We start from the raw sequence: 22203 nt of genomic DNA, 5'->3' as shown, positions 1-22203 counted from the left end.
ATGCTACTGTTGCATGAAAAAGATACATGTAGGGAAGATGAAACTGTACCATGTTTTGAAAAAAATAAAATAAAATAAAGTGATGCCAGGGCAGCCTTTCTACACATCTGAATTAGAAGATGGTGAGTGATACACTTACCGTATAAAAGATCAAATATTGGAATTAAGATCTGGTAACAGAAAAGAACTTTTAAAAGAAATCCAGTATGGAAAATGGTTCTAGAAAATATGTTAGAGGAACTGTAATGGGAAGTCCTGTAGTAAGTGTTAGAGGACCAAACAACTCAAGACCATTCGCATCAGCTTAAATTACTGATCTGAGATATTGATTGTTAATATCTATTTTTTCAATATTGTTAATAAAAAATAAGCATCATCTTATACACAAGACATTGAAATGTGTCAAAATCAAAACTTTTAGTTAGTTACACAAACCTTTACTAGCTTTATCCAAATGCTGAAAATCCTCAACAAAGTTCAGGACATCCTGATAGCTTTCTTCACACACTTCTACAAGAAAATGAAGCAATGTTGTTTTCTGGTCTGCTGACTTTGTGTCTTTCAGCTGGGAAGGGGAAAAAAAAGAAAAGTAAAAACATTGAGAAAAATTCTATTTCTGGCCATTTTAATAATTGATATATATTAGTAATTATTAATCTGAGAAAGGAAAGAGCAAACTATTAGAGTAGTACAATTTTTTTAAAGACACCAATGGGCTGTTTCATTTCCCCCTTTGCTAAAAATCCCTAGAAAGGTCGGAATAAGTATTTTTTCATTTCATGCAATTTTTCTGTTCAGTATTCAAAAACAGTATACATATTTCTTTTTAAAATGTAATTATTTCAACAATACAGGAATATTTACAAAACTGTGAATAAGCACATGAAAGTACAAAAAAGAAAAATCAAAGTTAAATCAACAAAATCGAACTGTACATAATGCACATATCCACTGATGACATGATTTCCTTCTTTATGTATAAAATTAACTCTAACCTAAAAATATTTATGTAGTGGAAGCTATACAACCTCAACACGCACAAGTTCCTGTTATCAATTCTCAATACAGTAAATAAGAGCTCATAGGTCTTATTGTTTAAAAATGCTGACTTAAAGAATTCTTAAATGTAAAGCTTTCTTTCTACACTCTTTATACATATAAAATTATTTTCAAACCTGGTCAATTTAAATCTTGCAGCTACTTGAGTAAAAACATTAACAATTGACAACTGACAAACTTCTGTTGCAGTCTTTCAAATGAGATGTTCTTTTAAATCAAAGACATTTTTATAAATAGAAAATGACATCACATATGAAAGTGTTTATTCACTACTTAAGAACTATTTCTGTATTAAAAAAATTATTAGGAAAAGTATAAAGCATGTAGGCACAAAGTAAACAGGAGTATAAAAAGGGCTCCCACAATTACACAAAGACTTGTCCATCTGAATATCACGGCACACAGTATTGATTTTTCATAATTAACTCTAAAAAGTCTGTTTATTTCCAAAGATCAAAATGCTACTATGCTGAGATGTACTCTCCCAGAGCATGCATATTTTCCTTCAGAAAAGTGGATTAATAACACAGTTTTCCAAATAAACAGGAAATGGAACACATATATATCAAAACCCAAAAATATATTCTAGGAGCCTTACTGTATGCAATGTTATAAAATATGTTACTTCTATTGTATTGGGAATCTCACTGAAAGATGTCTCAATAACACCACAAAAAACTTCTACAATGTGACACTGTGATGCATGCAATACACTGTGATACATAACAATAGTTAGCTATAAATACGAACCTGTGTTATAACCATGCATATAATTTACTACATCAATAATTAATTAATGATTGAGTATTAGCATATCAATATTGTATCTCCTGAGACTACTCATGGCTGTTCTCTGATGTAGAAGAACTAATACAGTCATTCATTCCATACTTGCATTATCTATATACATCAATTCCCTCTCCTATATCTAGTACTCCATGGTTATCTTCAAAATCTTCATATTCTAGATCTTAATAAATTATTTCTCCAAGATAAATTGACTTTTGATCCTGCTCTTATTCTTTTCATAATATATTTTTGTCTTGTGCATTAAAAATACAGAGAATATAACCAGACATAGGACAGATTCTTGTAAAATCATACTTAAGTAAATGCACCTAAAGGATAAAGAACCTTTAGTATCTTCCTTCTGAATATGTTCCTCAGCAAGTTGTCTTTTTAACTCAATCACTTCATCTACAGTGTATTAACACCAGGTGGATGACTCATGCTTAATGCTTACTTTAGACTAGGGAAAGAATCTAAGTTATTCTTTATGAATATTTATGTCATAGGTATCACATTCAACACTCAGTGAAAGAATTCTTCTGAAATATGGCAGAATAAAGATGATCAGTTTCATGAATGTAGAAGTTAACATATTGTGTTTTCTCTTGTGCAAAAAGATAAAGAAACAGAAAGACAAAGAGTACATACAAAGTTTCAAATAATTCCTTCTTTGTAAGAACTACATGTGCACTCTGAAGATTATTCAGCAATCTCCCAGGGAGCATAGGAAAAAAACAACAACACTAAATATGGGAAAGGTAACTAGCATTAGAATGGATTATAAATTAACACCCAGAAAAGTATAGACATTTTCTTGTATATACCTTATACAAAAGTTGAAAGAGTGAAAACTTAAGAAAAAACAGAAGAAGCAAGAAACTGATGAAACTGAGCAACATAAGAGAATCACATAAGGAGTAAATTCAAAAGAAAACATAACACTATTAAAACATACTAAAATGTAATAGATGTCTTAGAAGTGCTCAGACATGTTAAAATTACAAAACTACTATGATCACAGTGATTGGATCCTTACACAACCTTATTTAGTTTAGGTTTTTTATTATTCCCTCAAAATAAAATCACTTAAAAGTGATTAAATGCAAGCCAGTTTTAAGATGACTATTCATGGATCAACTGTACTTTTCAAACTATCAACTAATGCAAATAATAAGGAAAAAAATAGTAAGCAAATAATTAACTGCAGGAAAAACATCAAAACTAGAGTATTTATGCAGTATATGGACATTTCAAAACTCACTTTACATAGCGAGCTGAGATTATATCCAAAGGTCTGTGCATTCCGAGAACCTGCATTCATGTAGTTTCCCATTAACAATACTAGTTCCAGTAGCTTGCTAAAGCTTTTACTCTTCTTTATCTCTTCACAGGCAGCACTGACAGCCATGATGTCAGGTTTGATGTTGTTCACCTGCTCCTCAAACTGAAGCTTAAAAAGAATAGCACTGAGCCGTGGCCGTAGTCTCTTCACGTTGCTCATCTGATTGAAAAGAAAAATAGAAGATTTCCTTTAAAATTCATGGTACACTTTGGCACTGTACAAATGCATACGCTCTGAAATGATTTATTGGTGTGACAGGCTTGAAGAAGCAATATATCTGCTATAACTGATAGCAAATAAATGAATGAATGAGAGACACTTGGGTAAGCAACTGAAATCCCATCTTGTGGTTAATAGGAACTGCCCCCATCCTTTCCAAATAACTAGTATGTGTAAGCAATAAAAGATAAAGTGTCATCATATATCACATCTGTCAACTCATATACCAAATCCTATAAAACTAATCCAAGTTTATGACCCAGTAGTTGCAAAGGAATGAAAGTAGTTCACAAATTTTGTATAACTCTGGATGTACCAAAACAAGACAAATCTCATTTTCTGGTGCAAATATTTGAAAGCTGACGTCAATAAGAGCCTATGATAAATTTGCAGGAAAATAACAGTTTTGAAAAAATCTTTGAAACACTCAATATAGTATACACTAATATATACCAATATTCATACCCCCTACACTCCTGTATACTAACCTAATACAGTTCATTAGTTGCAGCTGAATGCTTCCAGGAAAACAGCTTCTGTTGATCATATACAAAAGACTTGGCTTTTTCTATGGCTTACTGATCATGTATTTTCAGCAGAAATTTTGACCTTCTTATAAACTAGGTCACCGAATTCTCACTCCAGATGTACTTTGCACATTGTTTACTACATCCACACAAGGAACACTAAAACATTATTCAATGAGCTGCTTATCTTCTTTTTCCCTATCCCTGTTTTCTCATCAATTTCATGAATTCCATAAGATCTCCTTCCTCATGCTTGCCCTCTTCTTTTCAAGGCAAGTTTCAAGACAATAATTTCTTTACAATTCCCAAAACCTTAAACTAAGTTTTTACATTTTTTTCTTAATAAGGAACACATTGTTTCCAGCTATCAGTACTTCTCGATGCAAGAAAGAAGCAATAATACTGGCACTTCTACAAAGCAGTAGGCTTCATATAATGGCCTTAAACTTTTGCCTTTAAATTGGACATATCCCCCTCCAAACCACAGTGATACCTAAGGGTTTTACAGACTATTTCTCAACACAGATCAAGTCTACCAATGTGAAAATTCCTCTGACAGTGCAGCATTCATAAGTCATATGGCACTGATTATCCCCAGAGACTCAGTGTAAAGGATAATGGTGACACTCCATCCATTTTCAGTGTAAAGTGAAACTGAAGGCTGTCTCATCCAAAGGGTTTGATATAGAGGCAGAAGAGGATGGAATTTACAATGTATTTTATTGGTTTTACTGTGACAGTAGAAGAAAATAAAATCAGGTAGAGTTAACATTTTATGCCACTAGGCCATTTCAGAAATGCCTGCATAGCTGTGCAGCCACATGATGATGTCTCATTGAAGTAAACACACCATTTGGATTTTAGTTCAGGTAAAAAATCTTGATGTAAAATAAGAAATAATTTCCACTAACTGTACTTTGGTTTTCATCATAGAGCAGATCACACAATCAGGATGTCTTTCAGATTAAGCTAGGTTGAAAATCAACTGTTGTACTTTAGTTGACTGACTGCCTCCAGCCTGGTCGTCAAGTAAAACACTTAAAATGTACACTTTGAACATTATTAACTCAGTATCAACTGTAGGCAGATATTCTGTTCTTATACTACATGAAATAACATCCAACAAGTGTGGTAAAATTCTTACTTAAGAATGGATAAATAAGGATAACGGCACTTGAATTTGAACAGGGCATTTCACAGCAAAATAGAAACAGAAATAACTGAATTCCACATGAAATTAAGATAGTACTCCAACAACTTTATACCTAATTTAAGAATAACTACATAAAAGAATGTTAAGGTAGTGGACAGAAGCAAGTGTCATAAATTCATTCTACAATTTCTGTCAGGAAGAATCACTATTAACTCCTTTTCCTCAATTATCTTGCTAAATTTGTATATGTACTACTACTACTTCTCAGCATCTTGAGAACATGTTTTTAGTCATAAGTTTTGTCCTAAAGTTAGCCAGAAAAAAAATTTGGACTAGACTAGGAAAAAAACCCCCACAACATTCCATTGAAATTATCCAGATTTTTAGTATTTAATACCATACTCAGGGTGCAATAGAGATGATCATTAATATTAAACCATAGAAAATACAAAAATTCGCTGTAAGGTGCATTAATTTTAAATGGTATTGAATTCAAGATACTACTGAATCACCAGAAGATCTATCACTTGTTGATGCTTGGCTTTTCAGACAGGCAGATCCTCAAAACTGAAATATTCATGTACTTTGGACCACAGAGATGTGTTGCACAAACATGAGCATGCACATCTGTATAAAAGGTGCAAAGTTTTCATCAGAACCACTTGAACTACAAGAAATTCAGATGTCCAGTACATAAGTATGCAATTCTTAAAGCTGAATGCAGAAATATGTAATCTTAAAAATTAGAAACAGGAACACATGCCAGAAACACAACAGAAATGCCACTGGGATTGTTATTATTGCTATTACTAGTATTGTTGTTGTTGTTGAAAATGCTCTGAAATCCATGCACAATGCATGTTGTTGGTATTATTTCTTCACCTGTTTGCTAAGTCAATAATTGAGAAGAGTTCCCTTAGTAACATATGGCTTTTTTTGTGACATGTAGTTCACAGTTATATTTAAACTGTAAAATCCATACACCCTACCACAAGACGTGCTAAGAATCTAAGTCGTGCAATGCTCACCATCTTATGTTAATACCCCTTATTTTTTTTATAATCAGAGTATAAGGACATACGTTTATGTCAGTTTTGATAGTGGAATTCCAAAAACAATCCAAATAACTAAAACAGGAAGTTGAATTAGAAACCTATACATGTCAGAGAACTCAGTGCACAGGCAATGAATTGTACCACTTTTTAAGTAATAGTCCACAAAAAGAGTTTCACTACAAGCAAGTCCAAATGGGAACTGACTTATGAGTTGAGATACCCAGTAGCAGCTCTCACAGATCTCACATCCAACAGCAAAGACAGGTTCTCCTCTCAAATACAGCATAAATCACAAGGCAACTACAAGAATGTGCAATCTGATATATGTGTACTCTCACTATTTTTTCTGTTGATGTCAAGTAAAGGAAAGCATCTCAGAAGTTCCACTGACACTACATTTTGATCACTGAAGGGGTTTCATTCCTGTCACAAGCTCATAGAAAAAAACACTGCAAGCACATCAGTTTCATACCTTCTTTAAAAGGAGTACCAGTGCTAAGGCTGTCAGACCACCTGAAAATGTCTCATCCAAAAGGTAAAATAACAGTTAAAGCCAAGCTGACTAAAGAGAGCAAACTGGAACACCATTCCCTGTGGATAATGTATGGCTTTCACCTCTGCAGCATCAGTAAACTCCTAAGAGTGCAGAGGTAAAAATGACACTTATCTTTAAACCCAGGCACTTGAAAAACAGGAAAAAAAATCAAATAGGGAAGGACTGATACCTTAACAGATATTTTATCACATTTAAAGAAGATAAAAGAACATCTTGCTCAATTTGAAAAGGACAGCCAACATGCCTAAATCTTAGTGAAAAACAGCAGCATTCTGGAAAGATCAAACATTATTTCACACTATGGGAAGTCAATTCGCGATAAAAATCAGTATTTTTGTTGAAATGTTTTTATGTACAGTGGAAATAGTACCTCTTTCTTCACCTTTGATATACTCTTTTTCCTCAAGGAAATAATAATAAAGTCAAGAACTGCCAACACAAAATTAAAATTACTTAAGAGAAATTGAGTACACATATTAACATATATATATATATACATACCCACATATATATATATATATATATATATATGTATACATGCCAACAATTGAACTAATGACTTTTCAGCCTTATTAGCAATGATGGAGAGCATGTCCTGTTACTCTGCTTCTCCAGCCTGAATTATAAACAGCTTGAACCACTAAGTAAGTTTCTTGCAAATCAAATATTTTCCTAAAGGATATTCAGAGCAGAATAGAAGGCAGTGTATCATAAGTGACATGGGGACAACACCTATCAATTACCTCCTAGGTGCACACAGGAGGCCTTCTCTTGTCTTGTGGATGACAGTGCACTGATTCACAGTGCGGAAAATCCCTGGTACTGTTTTGGATTGCATTATGTTCAACAAAGATGGCCCAGCAAGGTCAGTGAGCATATCTCAGAATTGCCAATGGGAGCTACAACACAGCTGTCAAAATAAGCTGAGCTTACAATCTTCAGGCTGAAATTCACAGGAAGGTAAGTTCTGTGAAAAGAAAGTAGCCCTTTTCTTTTGTCTTATCCAAAAAATACAATTAGATGTACTGACATCTTGATCAGTATGAAATGCAGACCGCTTTTGTTTCTCCAAGTTGAAACCAGACAATGATATTTTCCTAAAAACAAAACTTCCAAGAAGGAGAGGGTCCAAATTTCCAAAATTCTTCTATTTTTAGCTGGCCTAACAGATGTCTGAAAGGCTATTTTCATTAAAAGACACATATGGAGCAGATGCTATTAGACTGAAAAGGTTTCCTCGTGGGAAACCAAGTCAAGAGCTTAATATAGGTAAAATCCTCTGTAAAACCTCTAATTCATCCAGGTAGCAAGAATAAATAAATTAACACCAGAAGTCAAGGGGAGATGTCATTGAGGAATTTAAAACCAAATATTATAGCATCAAACCAAATGGAGAAAAGTTTCTGAAAGTAAATCAGGTGTAACTGTATTCCACATCAAAAAATCTGGTAAGCCTGACTTTAAAATAAATTCCTCATTTTCTGTCTGGCTACTACTAGTAATCCACCTCCTAATGAAAGTTTTGGGATATGGAATATCCCAAAACAGAGGTCATGAAGACGAATGATCAAGGTCTGGATGAGAATGTCTCAAAATCATGACAGCACGTTCAGTACTTCCCATAATGGTTGAACCATCATAGCAATTCCCACATAGAAGTGGAATGTGATGTTACATAGTTAGCAGCTGATTTTGATGTCTTTGATGTGACAGACATGACCCACTTCAAAAAAGTTCAGGCCTCCAACCATTTGTATCATCTTCTCTATTGACCCAACAAGGTGTGTCCCAGTTAATTTTCTCAGAAGGAAGATATGTGTCTATGATCATGACAGTACTGCTAAGGAAAAAACACTCCATTGTACAGCTTCTGTAGCCCTGTCAATAGCAAATTCAGTAATGACTGAGGAATTTTTATCCATATGGTTATTTGGTGTATTTGGAACCACAGTTAATCTGTGGCAAAAACAGTCTGATATGTCACATAAGTGAATGCTGCAGATGACAGTTTGCATGACTTGGAGAAAGTTTCTCAGTTCTACAAAATGATCACAGGGAAAGCAAATCCTACAGCACCTGGAGATCCACTGGACTCTAATGTCTGAAGCTGGAAAGGTGAAATATCTGCATACTAATTTCAGGCTCTAGGGATTTAATAAGTACTGATCAGCCTCATGGTTCTTTCAGCACAGCTGCCCTACACTAGCCAGTCATTGGATACCTAACTCAATTTAGGTGGCTAAATTCCAAGAAATCCTTGAATTTGCTGAGTTAAAATGGCAGGATCATGGTACCTACTAAACACAGAAGTGTTTTCCTTATGATATGTAATGCATGACATGACCATTAGAGGGTTGCTTACATTACTAGTGAAGAAAAACATCAAATCGGATCCAGGACAGGCTCTTGATAGAATGTGCAAAGTGAATGGCTGGAAGCAAAAGATGAGGACCCTTCAGAGAAATAACATTCCTGCTCTGAAGCTGCAGCAATATCTGCCAAGAAGAGAACTGAGATAGCCTGTGTGTGGGCTAGAACAAATAACAAACACCCACTTAGCCATCTGAATTAATATCAGGCAGTAAGACAATTTTTTTAAAAATTGTTCTGTTGATTAACTACACGAAATGGTTCTACCAGAACTAAACAAGAGATAAGAGTAAGGCCAGCTTCTACCGAAGCATTTACAGGAGCACTCATCTGTAATATGGCATCACAAAGGAATCAATACAAGTCAATCCAATGGCAATTGCAAACAGTCAGATTATTGCAGATCATTCATGATGGCCATTTTCAGAAGGTATTTCTGGAGCCTTGCTCTCCGCCCTTACCTAGGTTCAAGGTTTGAAAAACATCAACATTACAGGAGTTAAGGATGTTCTCCTTCGCAACAGCATAGGTAATTTGACTGTAATTTGTCATAAAGATTTTTTTAATTCTCACAGATGGCATATAAGAGAGAGTTAATTTTTGGCAACACTCTTGTAAAGGCTGGAAATACTGATAAAGAACACTGACAAGGCAGAGCAGCAGATACACATGACGTCTAGAAGACACAGAAGATAAGGTTTGCAGATAGAAATTAACACAATCAAAATATCTCACAGCCCAGATGCACATCAGCACTTCAGAATTTTAAACAGACTGAAATGTCACTAGGTATGGCTCTGTCCAAGCATCAAGTCTTATGAAAGGCAGAGTACGCTTCTGCAGAAACAGTGATAGTATGATATTTTCCAGACAACAGTGAAGAAACATTAATACATTTTGAGTTATCCTCAACGAGAACATACAGGTGAAACTATCAGCTGAATATGGAATTGATCAATTTAAGTGTCTGCTGAATTATTTAAGACAAACTAGCCTTCATCAGGCCTCACTCTAATCTTCAATTTACTCTAGCGAAATCTTTTCCTTTGGTACGAACTCATTAAAAACACATCCATCAGTGAACAAGCTGTGAAGCCACATGAGGATTGCTTGCCAAATTCTATTTGGGTTAGCTGTCAGTGAATCTCACAAGGTCTGAACATTAATTATTTCTGAAACAATATTTTGTAATTCCCTCAATTTTATCTTTGAGCAAATATAAGTGATCAAGGAAAAATCTGTTTCCTTTTTTTTCACTACCAGACAATATGGGAACATCTTTCTGAATGTCTCAGATTACAAGAAAAGAAAGACAGCAGGAGCTATCACATGTGGCTCTTGAGACAGTATTCTCATATGTAAGAATGCTAGTACACTTGCATACACCTGAGGTCAAATGTCTACTAATAGCATCCTGTCAAGCATTAGAAACTTTTTACATTAGAAGTGTTTATAAACAACATCAAAACTTTGATTTTTGAATGTAATCACATTTATAGATTTCAAACCACATAATAAATTTAATATGGACCAGGACCATTTTATACCCTAAGGATTACAGGCACTGATGAGGCTACATAAAGTCCTAGAATTTTTTTGTGTTGGAAGGAATCTTAAAAATCATCCTGCCATGGATAGGGACACCTTCCACCAGACCAGGTTGCTCTGAGCTTCATTCAACCTAGCTTTGAAAATTTCCAGGGATGGGACATCCACATTCCCTGGGCAACCTGTTCCAGTTGTCTCATGCTGGAATTTACTACTGGATTCAGCTATATGCATGCAGCATTATCAATTCAGAACAACTTTTTGGAATGGTTCCTAGTGCAACAAACAGTTAAAATATGTTGGCATGAGTAGGCCTGAAGCCTTAGCACTGCTGTGTGGACAAGAGTGGGAGGAGAGGCAGATGTGTGGTGCTGTAAAGTTGGGGAACTACAGTTACAGGACACTGAGGGGAGGGGAGGTGCAGCAAAGATGTGGAACCATCTGATATGGGACTAAACATTGCCATGCACCTCTGTGCCTCGATAAATGCCCTGAAATGTCAGACCTAGAGGCACAGGGATCCCTGATAAAGAGCATCAAAACTGTGATTTCTTAAATGGAATTGCATTTTTGGATATCAAACCATAAAATAAATTTGAAATAGTCTATGACTATCTTACAACACAAAGAATTACAGCCACTGTAAATAAACAAGTGTACCTCAAATCATAGAATGGAATTCTACGAGAATTCAGAACAATTCAAGTTCTGAATAGCTAGAAGATGCTTGTGCCCAACTTCCTTATAAATAAGATATTAACCAGTGGTATGGTAATAGTTCAGTAAAAATCCATTAAACAGATTCCTGCACTCAAAGTATCAGTCATGATCAATAAATCTAACTAGTAGTTATTATATCAACTTCACTGAAAATAAATTAGATTAATATTTACTAAATTATCTACTCCTTAAACATTTCTTTGATATGATGACAGACACTACACCAAAAATTAGGAAAAATACTCTCTAAAACAGTACCTTTTTCTTAGCAGGAAAGAACTACCTGCAAAACAAATCAACACTGCTAAAAGTCCTAAAGCAACAAAATATTTATACTGTCCATTGAAGAAAGAACCAGGTAAAAAAAAGTAAAAACCTCCAAAATACAGCCTCTCTCAACAGTTACCAAGATGAACATCTAGATGAAACCTCATTCATCTCCAGTGGGTTTCATATTGCACAAAGATAATCTTCACCATTATCAAGTTTTATTCAAGATTCAGCATGGTGCTAGTAAAGACAAGGTTGTGAGTTTGATCCCTGTAAGGGCTATGCCCTTAAGAGCTGGACTCAATGATCCTTGTGGATCCCTTCCAACTGAGAATATTCTGTGATTCTGTGGTAATCAATGAAATTACCAAGAAAACAATATGAAGGTTAAGGAAGTTTTTAAGAAGTTTTGGAGGAAGTTGATTGCAGTAAGTAAAACCAAGTACAAAACAAGAACTATGGTAAAACAAGATGCAATTGAGTATATATGTTTCATCAAGCACAAGCTTGATGAAAACTTCATCATGAATTTGAAATACCCCATGAATTTGAGCAAGAAAATACAACATTCAATATAACATCAAATTAAAGTAATAATAGCAAACTAAATTTTTAGTAAGATGAACAGAATTAATGTAATTGTCATGAAATAGTTAATGAATCTGTACAAGCCCCTCCCTGTCCCCCTCCCACCCCCAAAAAAACCCCACAACTCTACACCAAAAACAAATTTCCACAGTAATACATGATAATATCTGTGCTCTGAGACACTGGCCTGGAGTAAGTGAAAGAAAGAACCTAGCGGAAAATAAAGTAGTTTATCTAAGAAAACCCAAAGTCTGGAAGAGAAGATAAGGGCCACAAAGGATTTATTTTATACTTACTGCTGAATGAACAGAAAATATAAAAATGATAAATAACTTAAAAAAGAGAAGGCAGAAACCACAAAAGCAACTCAGAGGGTCAATTCAAAAAAAAAAAAGAACCTCACAACCGTAAGACAAAACCCCAAACAAAACCCCAAAACCACATGCAACACTCATGAAGGGAACCTGAACCGTTTAGAATCATGCTCTCAAGGTCTTTAAGCCAGCAACGAAACTTAATTGACTTTTCTTGAAACATACAACACTGTAACAATCACTGCCAGCCAATATCTCACTAAGTGTTTTGCTGTTGGTTTCAGAGTATCAAATCTTGACTTTCAATTCAAAGCCTGAAAGATAATGGGTTTCCATGATGAAAAAAAATTTATCACACAAGTAGTAATTAGCCATTTATTCACTATTTAGATTCTTCCTTAGGAGTCAAATAGTTTAATTGTTCCTTTAATCACAACTTCAGAGAAAATTAACATGGAATCTCCTAATTCTCTAAAAAACATAACTATAAAACACTACTCATCTAAAAGACTTCAAGCCTTGCACTGTGTATTCTCCCCATTTAAAACAGACAGCAAAAATTAAGGCATAAACCAATATTTTTAAGGAAAAATAAACAAAAGCAACAAAACCAGCAATAATGTGAAGATTCACATTAGCCATTAACAGTGGCTTCCTAAGAAATGAGAATTTCTCAGCCCGCTCTGCGGACAACAATAACAGAAAAGATCCAGGAGAGCCAGATGGAGCTTGAAGAACTTCGATGGAAAGTAAATGGATAGGATTCCATATTCAGAGTAGAAAAAAGTGACTTATTCAAATTTTATCCCATTGGAACAGAAATGAAAAATGTTTCATGTAATAAACATTGTCGCTTGTTCTCTCAAATCCACTCTACTACATGCATAGAAGCTGTGACATGACAGAAACTGTTCCTGATGATGGGGTTTGGTCTTGTTTGTGGACTTTGTTTTTCAGTGTTTTGCATAGAAAACCAGGAAAAGCAAGGACTTGCACTTTTCAGTCAGTGGAAATCTGGTTGTTCCTTCAGAAAATAAGTTCCAGAAATTTTTGAGATATAAGAACTCTTATCATTTTGTCCATTTATTTTATTTTTCTGAGTTATCACATGCTTCAACTTTTAAAGACAAATTTATCAGAAAAGTTGGACCAGATGCAGCAAAACTCTACCTACACTGTTACTGGTCTAGCTCTTCTCATCAACTGACAGTTCCATCTAACTGAGTAAGTATTATTCCCTCATGGGAAATTCCCTCAGATAAGATAATCTTAGCAATAACCACCTTAGGTTTAAACTCCAGGAATGGACGAGAAAAATCAAAGCCTTGTACAGATTTATGCACCAGGAAACTACGTAGCATTACTCTGTGTTTGTCTGGATGAAGTAATTACCAACTATGAATTATGAGCTATAGAGAAATTAGATGCAAACTGTATTTCCACAAAAAGCATCAACTGCCAGCTCTGAAGTAGCATTTTCTTTTTTTCACTTCCAGTCTTCCTTTGTGAATTCAACCTGGAAGATACTACAAACATATCTTTCCAGAGGGAAGGGAAAAAGTGATTAGGGATACTCTTTATAGGACATGGTATAAAACACAGGCGGCAGGAGGCAGAATAGGTCAACATGATCACTATGACATTATGTTCTTCTCATTTACATGGAGAATAGAAAGAAAAACGTAAGTGTAGAAAACCTCAGTTTAAAAAGTTCAGATGTTTTAATGCAAACAAAAGTAAGGCCAAACTATTTTAGCTACGAAAATTCAAAAAATAGCTCTGTATCTCCCAGTGAAACTTTGCCACAGAAAATAACAAAGTTTTTATGGTTTTGATTCGGTTTCTTTTGCAAATGTAAATAACTTGTTTAAACAAAGAGAATCCAAAATCATTCCAGAAGCAATATTTCAATAATCAGGCCTTTCACCTCCATGGATATGTCCAACAAAAGTCCACTTGAATGGCAGCACCTGTAATCTTCTCCCAGTCTGGAGCCCCTTCACTTTTAGGAAGAAGCAACTGTTTTGGTTTTTTTCTATAATATTATATTAACACTGTATTTCCAGAAAGGACAAAAAAAAAAAAAAACAACCAGTGATAATAAAGCAGAACTCACCACAACACCAAACTGCTCTGGCTCAGACAAATTGTTATACTCGTTCTTGAACTTGGACAATGCATTCAATTGCTCTTGTTCAGGGAGGTGTTTTATTAAATTCTATAAAGGAAAATAAAATAGGCTTAAAAATCTCAGATTCAATGTTGCTTCTATTATTGTAAACAAACAGGTTTACACATGCATTACTGCCATACACTCCAAAGACAACACTCTTTCCTGAAGACAGCAGAATGTACATAGCAACACACAAATTAAAGGAACTGAGAGTGTAAAAGATAAGTGATGCAATACTGCCAGCAATACTGCAATACTGACACTGATTCTACACGCTTCCGTAGTATTTTTTTAAAACTGTGTTTAAAGAAGGAATGTGCTTGATAGGCATGATGGAAACAGAATACTTCAAAGCAAACAAGGAACTTGAAGTATAACATAACCATCCAAAGGCTGGCAAGAATTATTAATGCTAGATGAAAAGTATTTTGGAAAAGAATAATTAATTTTCTAGCATTTCAAAACAAAAGTTTAAACCCATTACATTTACTTACTTACACTACTACTTAGCATGAAAACTTGCTAGAAGTAGTAAATCAAAGGTAAGATTCAGCTTCAGCCAAATTCAGAAGTCAGTATGGGGAGGTTGGACACATATAAAGTGAACGTCTTACAGGTAAGGGAATCAAACATTTCACCTTCATCTGTTCCTCTGAAGAATCCTCTGACTCCCTGGAGCTTCCTAAACACTTAGACACATATTATCTACAAAAAGACACTCACTTTTGGGCACCTGAACCCCACTCTAATTAGCTTCTGCTAGGCTGGCTAAAAATGGCTTTTTGGATATTCTGGAAATAGAAAGCTTCTCACACACTTAATTGTGGCATAAAATTTGAATCAGTAGCTCAATTCTGTCCCTTCCCAAGATGACTGCTGCAACTACCAGGCAATAGCCAGAGTCCCTACAGCCTTCTGTGTCTCTCAGATTATGACCCTTGTGTTTCTGGTTGCACATTGGTTAAGTTTCTGTCACAATGAGAAAAACACAAGAGAGATTTTCCTTTCTTAAAACACTCTTTGGTCTACTGGTAAGCTCACTCTCCTGAACTTAAGATTCAATCCTTTTAACACTGAAGCCAGTCTAGGATACACAGCCACCCCACAACCACTTGAAAATTACCATATTTCAAGAAAGAAACCAGACCAACTTCCCCATTATTTGATGGAAAGGGCAGATATTTTGGTTGCCAACATTTGTTTTATTACCTCTCAAGTAAATAGCTTTGGTGATATACAATGAGCAAAAAAGAATTTGTTTCAGTTAGTGAGCCGAATCTCCATCTGAAAGTCTTAAAAAACCCTTATTTTACCCACTAAAGATCCTAATTCCTTCTTAAGCAGGAAATTTAGCCAGTTAAGATATAAAAACTACCTCCCTGGGGCCAGGCAGATAAAAAGTCATACCTGTGCTTTGCTTAACACACTTCTTTAGTTTAAGAAGAATCAAATTTTACGCTTTTCAGTAGTAGCTGAAAAATATCCCTAAATCAGTAGACTGATTCAACAGAATTCCATGCTCAAATAAGGATTTTGGTAAGAAAAGAGAAAACTATTAAAAATGCAGGAACAATGATGCTTAAAACAATAATGTAAACTTAAATTTTAGGAGCTTGATTTAGATATGATCAAACTGAATTTTAGTGGAACAGCAGTCATACATATCCTTACTACTCTCACATTTGGAAAATATTTTTGTAAAACAGACTACACTTATTAATTATGGATGAAGGTGTCTGGCAATAAATCAGTAACACTGAGCAAAAATGAAAGGGTACAAAGTGTAAAAAGATACATTTTAAATTAGAAATTCATAACACACCTATTTCTTTTTTTGATATCCAACATTTCCAAATACAGCTCTAAATATAAGACAATTCCTTAATATTTACTGAAATTAAAATGTTATTCTTTGATGCAGAAAAAGTTCTCATATGAACAAAAACTGCCCACAAAACTTTCAAAAACCAAAAACAGTCAAGTGTTGGATGAATATTTTCAATGTTGAGCATCAGAATATAAAAAAAAAAAAGCAACCAAAACAGAAGGAGCAGCTGATATCAAAGGAGCTTTTATGGTGTTCAGATAAAGCTTTTGAGAAGCTACAGATTAAACACATTTTGAATATCAAACAAGGAATAAGCAGGAGAAAGAATTTTAACTAAGTCACGGGAAATATTTCAATAATTAGTCAATGAGTTTTTGGATTACAACACGGCTTTTGGAGTTTTTACATTTTGAAGTGCTAGATTTAATTTCTAACTGAAGCAGGGAATGGAGACAGATGGAGAGAAAATACATTTCATTTCTTAAGCATAACAAGAGTTGGATTAAGAACAAATTTCCAGTTTCAGAAACAGTGATTATTAGGACCCACTGAAAAAACAGTTACAACTAAACAAAAATATCTGCTGAACGCAAGAAATTTCTGAAAAGAAGACGTACCATACTGTCTAAAGTAACTTATATGAATGAAGAAAATTAGCCATATATCGCTGTAAACCTATATACTATTTCCCTCTTCTCAGAATGATGAAATACGTGGAACACATTTTCATAGCATGGTCATAGTGCATACTTGAAAAGGATGTGGAAGGTAGAAATAGAGACATAGAGCTCGATACTTAAAGTTATTTATTAACCTAAGTATATATGAAGGTGTATCCCAACTTTTTGAAGTAATGGGGCACATTGTTTTACCACTTTCAAAGAAAGATGGGTGTCTTAAGTCCTTTTTCAAGTTCAAACTTAGTCCCTTTTTCAAAGTTATTATAGGGTTGTTTTACTCAGAAACAATCAATTTGGATGAACCCATTTGATAAATATTATTACATCCAAACTTGGAAACTAAATTTGAAGCCTAAGTTCTACTGAATTTTCCACCTGATTTAGGTCTTCAAGGGATTAATCACTTGGCAAAAAAATGCAGTCTATATTCTTGAGTGATTTATATGACCGTGTTCATCCGGGATATTGTGCACATGATCACTTGTATTCCATTCCACCGACTTTTACACAATCACAGCAGCTGCTAATATCATTGTACTCTTGTAGGATATAATTTCTCACTTTTGGCTCTTCATCTTCTCTTACCCTTTTCTTAAATAAAATTGTTCACTCCCCTCCAAAAGCAAACACGAAAGGGCTCAACCACTGCTGATACCACTTTGGACTCAATTGTGATGCCAACCGTATACAGAGGTTACTGTATACACTGACTTTCAACATAATTTACTGCCAATACCAATTAATAGAGCCACAAGATTATCAGCATAGTGTCAAAAAGTTATATCCTATCATATTTTTAGCTATGCCTACTGCAAAGCTCCAGTGGGGATAGGGTGTGCTAGATGTTCTAAATATACTGAAAATTAGGCATTCTTTATCCCAAGGCATATACAATTATAATGAAAATAATAGTCCACAGAAGAAATTAAAAATAATGATACAAAAGCAAAAAAATTATCCATGAAAATAAATTTTCTCTTCTTAGCTTACCACATCTTCACATAGAAGTATGCCATTAATTAACTACACGTTATTGGTTTGATGATTTTCTTTACCAGAGTCTAAATGCAAAAATAAATTTCGCCTTCTTTAGATAACACACATAGAAATTATCAAAATAACAGTTTTTTATATTTTTGATATACAGTACTTATTTATACAGGTTGCTTCATTTAATTCTTGTGGACCTAATTTTTCTGACAAGCTAAATTTTAACTGCTGAACAACAGTGCTAAGATCAAATAGCTTGAGAGACTCAGAGCAAGGATGGACTACCTGAGACAGAGTTTAAGCAGAGCATAACAGAAGAGCATATTCCATCTCTCAGTTTTTCATGCTACCATAGAGAATTTCCACTGTTATACCAAATAAGATAAAGATACACATCATGCTGCTGTTGAGCATGAAGAAAACCTTGAAAAAGTGATCTAAGTGCAAATTAGACTAAAAAAACATTTTAGAAGTGTAAACTATGTTCATCCTAATAACCTTAAAGTAACAGTTTTAGTGCCAATATTAACTGCATCACTGAACAAAAGAATGAGTATTATACAATGATTATATATACTGTCACTGGAGATCATGGTTCATGCTTGCTCCTTCAAATATTTAAGAGAAACATCTCATTCTTCAATGAAGAAGGGAAAGTGAAGTCTAAATAGCTGAAGAGAAATTAAACATCTTTGAAATCCAAGTCACGGGAAGTGAGGGCAAAACTGCATGCAGGAAGAAATGCATGCTGAGCATTGCATAGCCTCCTGTGCGATAAGACAAGATGTTATTTTGATATTCTGATACGGTGGAAATTAATTTTGCAGGAAAACCACATAAATACAGATTTGTCTTGTTTTGACATCTGAATACAAGTTCCTGTGTGTTGCAGTAGAAGCCACACCTGAATTTCAGTGAGCCTTAATGTAACAACTAATTTTATGACCCTGATACCTGTACTTGTTTTAACTAATCAACATTCCTGCAAATAGATTATGTTTCTAAAAACCAATCTACCTTCACTTTTCTTTCACGTTTCAGCAGGGACTGGTACCCATGCCTGAAACACATTTTGAAGTACGCTGAAGAGATTAGCTATCTAAAACCTGTACCACATTACTAGTAGATAGACAGTAATTATCAATTATTGCTATATTATGTTTTGACATTTATGAGCCATAATAGAAATAATTTGAAGTTCATCACAGTATGCCAGAGTCCTGTCCAAAATACAGATAATTTTTCTAAAGTAAGACGTTTTCAAATTTACTGATGCCCATCAAGATGACTCAAGAATATGGCACATGACAGGCAAGGACAGACTCAGAGAAGTCACTCTGTTGACCTCTGGGAAAGCCTCGTGGGCCCTTATTGTGTGCAGATACCCAACTAAGTGGTACAAAGAAGGTGTAATTAAGCTCTTCTTGGAGTTGTGCAATAGAAGAACGAAGGTCACAAGTTATACAATTAAGATTCCAGTTAGATAAACAAAGAAACATTTTCTACTACAAGTATTCAACACTGAAAAAGGTTTGCAGAAAAGCCAATGGGGTCTCCAGAGTTGGAGATACTAAAAATTTGATGGGAAAGGCCCTGATCAAAGTGCTCTAGTTGACCTGGCTTTGAGAGCCTTGGCTCAAATGACTTCAAGACACCCCCTCCAAATTATTTTTCCCATGTTTCTAAAATTATTCATTTGTGTTTACTTCATTAAATTCTTCAGCTTTTCAACCTTTAAATAACACTGTATATAGAAGAACTTCCAGTTTATTTTGGCTCCACATAGAGTCATACTGACTTTGTCTTTTAAAAAAGTAATATTGAAAGAGAAGACACTACCTAAATAAACTCCATGGAAGAGAAGTGGTGAATGCTGTAAATGCTCTAAAGCAAGATATTGGATTGTTACAGCTCTAACAAACAAAAAAAAACCCAAACCAAACAACCAAAATAGAGATTTGTGCAGATAAGACAGAGCTAAAACAAAGCCAAGAAAAATTTGGTAAGTAGGGAAAAACAAAACATCATATGTACACAAGAAAAGTCTCTATTTAGGTGTGGACAATACTGAAAATTGAGATATAAATTCAGCTGTGTCATACTTTAATCGCATCCAGCAACCAAGCCCCAAGCAGCTACTCACTCACTCTCCCCACAGTGGGATAAGGATGAGGCTGTAAGGGTTAAAGTCAGAAAACTCACAGGATGAGATAAAACCGTGCACTCAAGCAAAGCAAAGCAAGGAATTCATTCACTGGTTCCCATGGGCAGGGAGATGTTTACTGCCATCTTCAGGAGAGCAGGGCTCCATTAAATGTAATGGTGACTTGACAAACACCACCACTCCATCTCCCTTCTTTTTTCTCCCTCACACTTTACATACTGGGCATGATGTCACATGGTCTGGAATGTCCCCTTGGTCATTTGGGGGCACCTGTCCTGGCTGTGTCCCCTCCCAACCTCCCATACACACCCAGCCCCCTTGCCAGCGTGGCAGTACCAACAGAAAAGGCCTTGGCTACTGTGTAAGCCCGGCTCAGCAACAACAAAACCATCTCTGTATTCTCAACCCTGTGTTCAGCACAAATGCAAACATAACCCCATATGAGCCACCATGAAGACAATTAACTTAGTCCCAGCCAAAAACAACACAAGCTGCTTTCATAAAAATATTAACATTACAAATTTAAAAAAAAAAAAACAACTACTGTTCACAGAAAAAGAACATTCTTGCAGTTAATTATTAGCCAAAAATTTACATTAAGAGGTGTTTTTAGCTACGATTTCTATTTACTGAGGAGCTTCTCTTGAAATACCTGGATCTTAAGTGCTATTTTTGTTACCTGAATCATGGACTCTGAGAGCTGTGTTTCATCTACTTCCAATATCATTATTTTGATCTCTTCATAAGGCACTCGGAAAGATCCAAGGAAAATTGCTAAAACAGAGATTCCACAAATAATGAAGAAAGCAAGACAAGAACTATCCTGCTTCTATGTAAAAAACAGCAGCAAAACAGGTCGTAGCATCTCCAGATTAACAAACACTATGCCAAATAATATAAGCAAGATAACAATTTTTAATGTATTTTTAATTACTGTTTTCTTTCAATTCCAGCCTTCTCCATATCCATTTGTTATATACAACATCCAGCATCACAGAAGACTTCCATAAGCAGTCAGAGACAAGTCTACTTTTCAGAAGAATCACTGCTATTACAGTATTTTGTGCTAAGATGACAATTGTAATTTTTTCAATAGTCTTGTCAGAGCCTTCTCTGAAAGAAGCACCATGACAAACCAAAACCAAGCCACAGAAACAGAACATTTTGTTAAATGTTCTTATAAGCACTCCTTATTTAGTCACCATAATACAGTTATTTCTTATTTAATCTCTGCTGGCATTTAGGAACCTAGAACTCCTCTCCATCAAAACTTTATCTTCTTTCTTTGTATATTATTCCATAATACTGAGTATCAACTAGTTTCTACAAAGTTCATGAGATGGGCAGACACGCTGCAGGCATTTTCATCCTTTTGTTGACAAGGGGTGGGGACATGCAGGGGAAGGGGGCATCCAGTATTCCTTGATGGATATATTGACAGTACAGATGGATTAGATACATAGCTGTATGCTTGCGCTTCAACACATACAGTCTTGAACAAGGAATAATCTTTAACTACTTCTCGGGTCTTTTTAAGCATTTCAGTTGTGTAAACTCATATTTGTGCTTAAAACAATATGCACATCTTTAAACACATTTTAAACAATAAGTGGTTACCAGGTAATCACACAAGAAAGAAAGGCATTTTTATGGAAGATTTATACATTACTCTGAGGAAAAAAAATAACCAACAGAAGCTACTTACACAGATTCTGTGCAATCTTAGGATCCAAAACTTTTAATTCTTTGATGCGTTTCTTAATGGATTTCTTTTCTTCAAAATCCTCCTCCTCTCTTTTTACTGCCAGATTAATCACAAATACAATCATGGTTAATTCTTAATATTTAAAGGAAACAT

General features: G+C 34.8%; 1 protein-coding gene across 1 annotated transcript in view; it reads right to left on the bottom strand.

Moving 5' to 3' along the window:
* The window catches only part of DIAPH3 (diaphanous related formin 3), a 212388-nt gene that overhangs the window by 103743 nt on the left and 86442 nt on the right, over positions 1 to 22203 (bottom strand). Inside the window, exons 18-22 of the mRNA XM_077173643.1 lie at positions 22051 to 22146; positions 21025 to 21119; positions 14627 to 14728; positions 3110 to 3349; positions 436 to 565 (exon numbers count right to left, since the gene is read on the bottom strand). Coding sequence (XP_077029758.1) covers positions 436 to 565; positions 3110 to 3349; positions 14627 to 14728; positions 21025 to 21119; positions 22051 to 22146 — 663 coding nt within the window. The remainder of the gene's footprint in view (positions 1 to 435; positions 566 to 3109; positions 3350 to 14626; positions 14729 to 21024; positions 21120 to 22050; positions 22147 to 22203) is intronic.

The sequence above is a fragment of the Agelaius phoeniceus genome, chromosome 2 (genome assembly GCF_051311805.1).
Source record: "Agelaius phoeniceus isolate bAgePho1 chromosome 2, bAgePho1.hap1, whole genome shotgun sequence".
Lineage (NCBI taxonomy): Eukaryota > Metazoa > Chordata > Aves > Passeriformes > Icteridae > Agelaius > Agelaius phoeniceus.
This window is presented reverse-complemented; position numbering and strand designations above follow the sequence as displayed.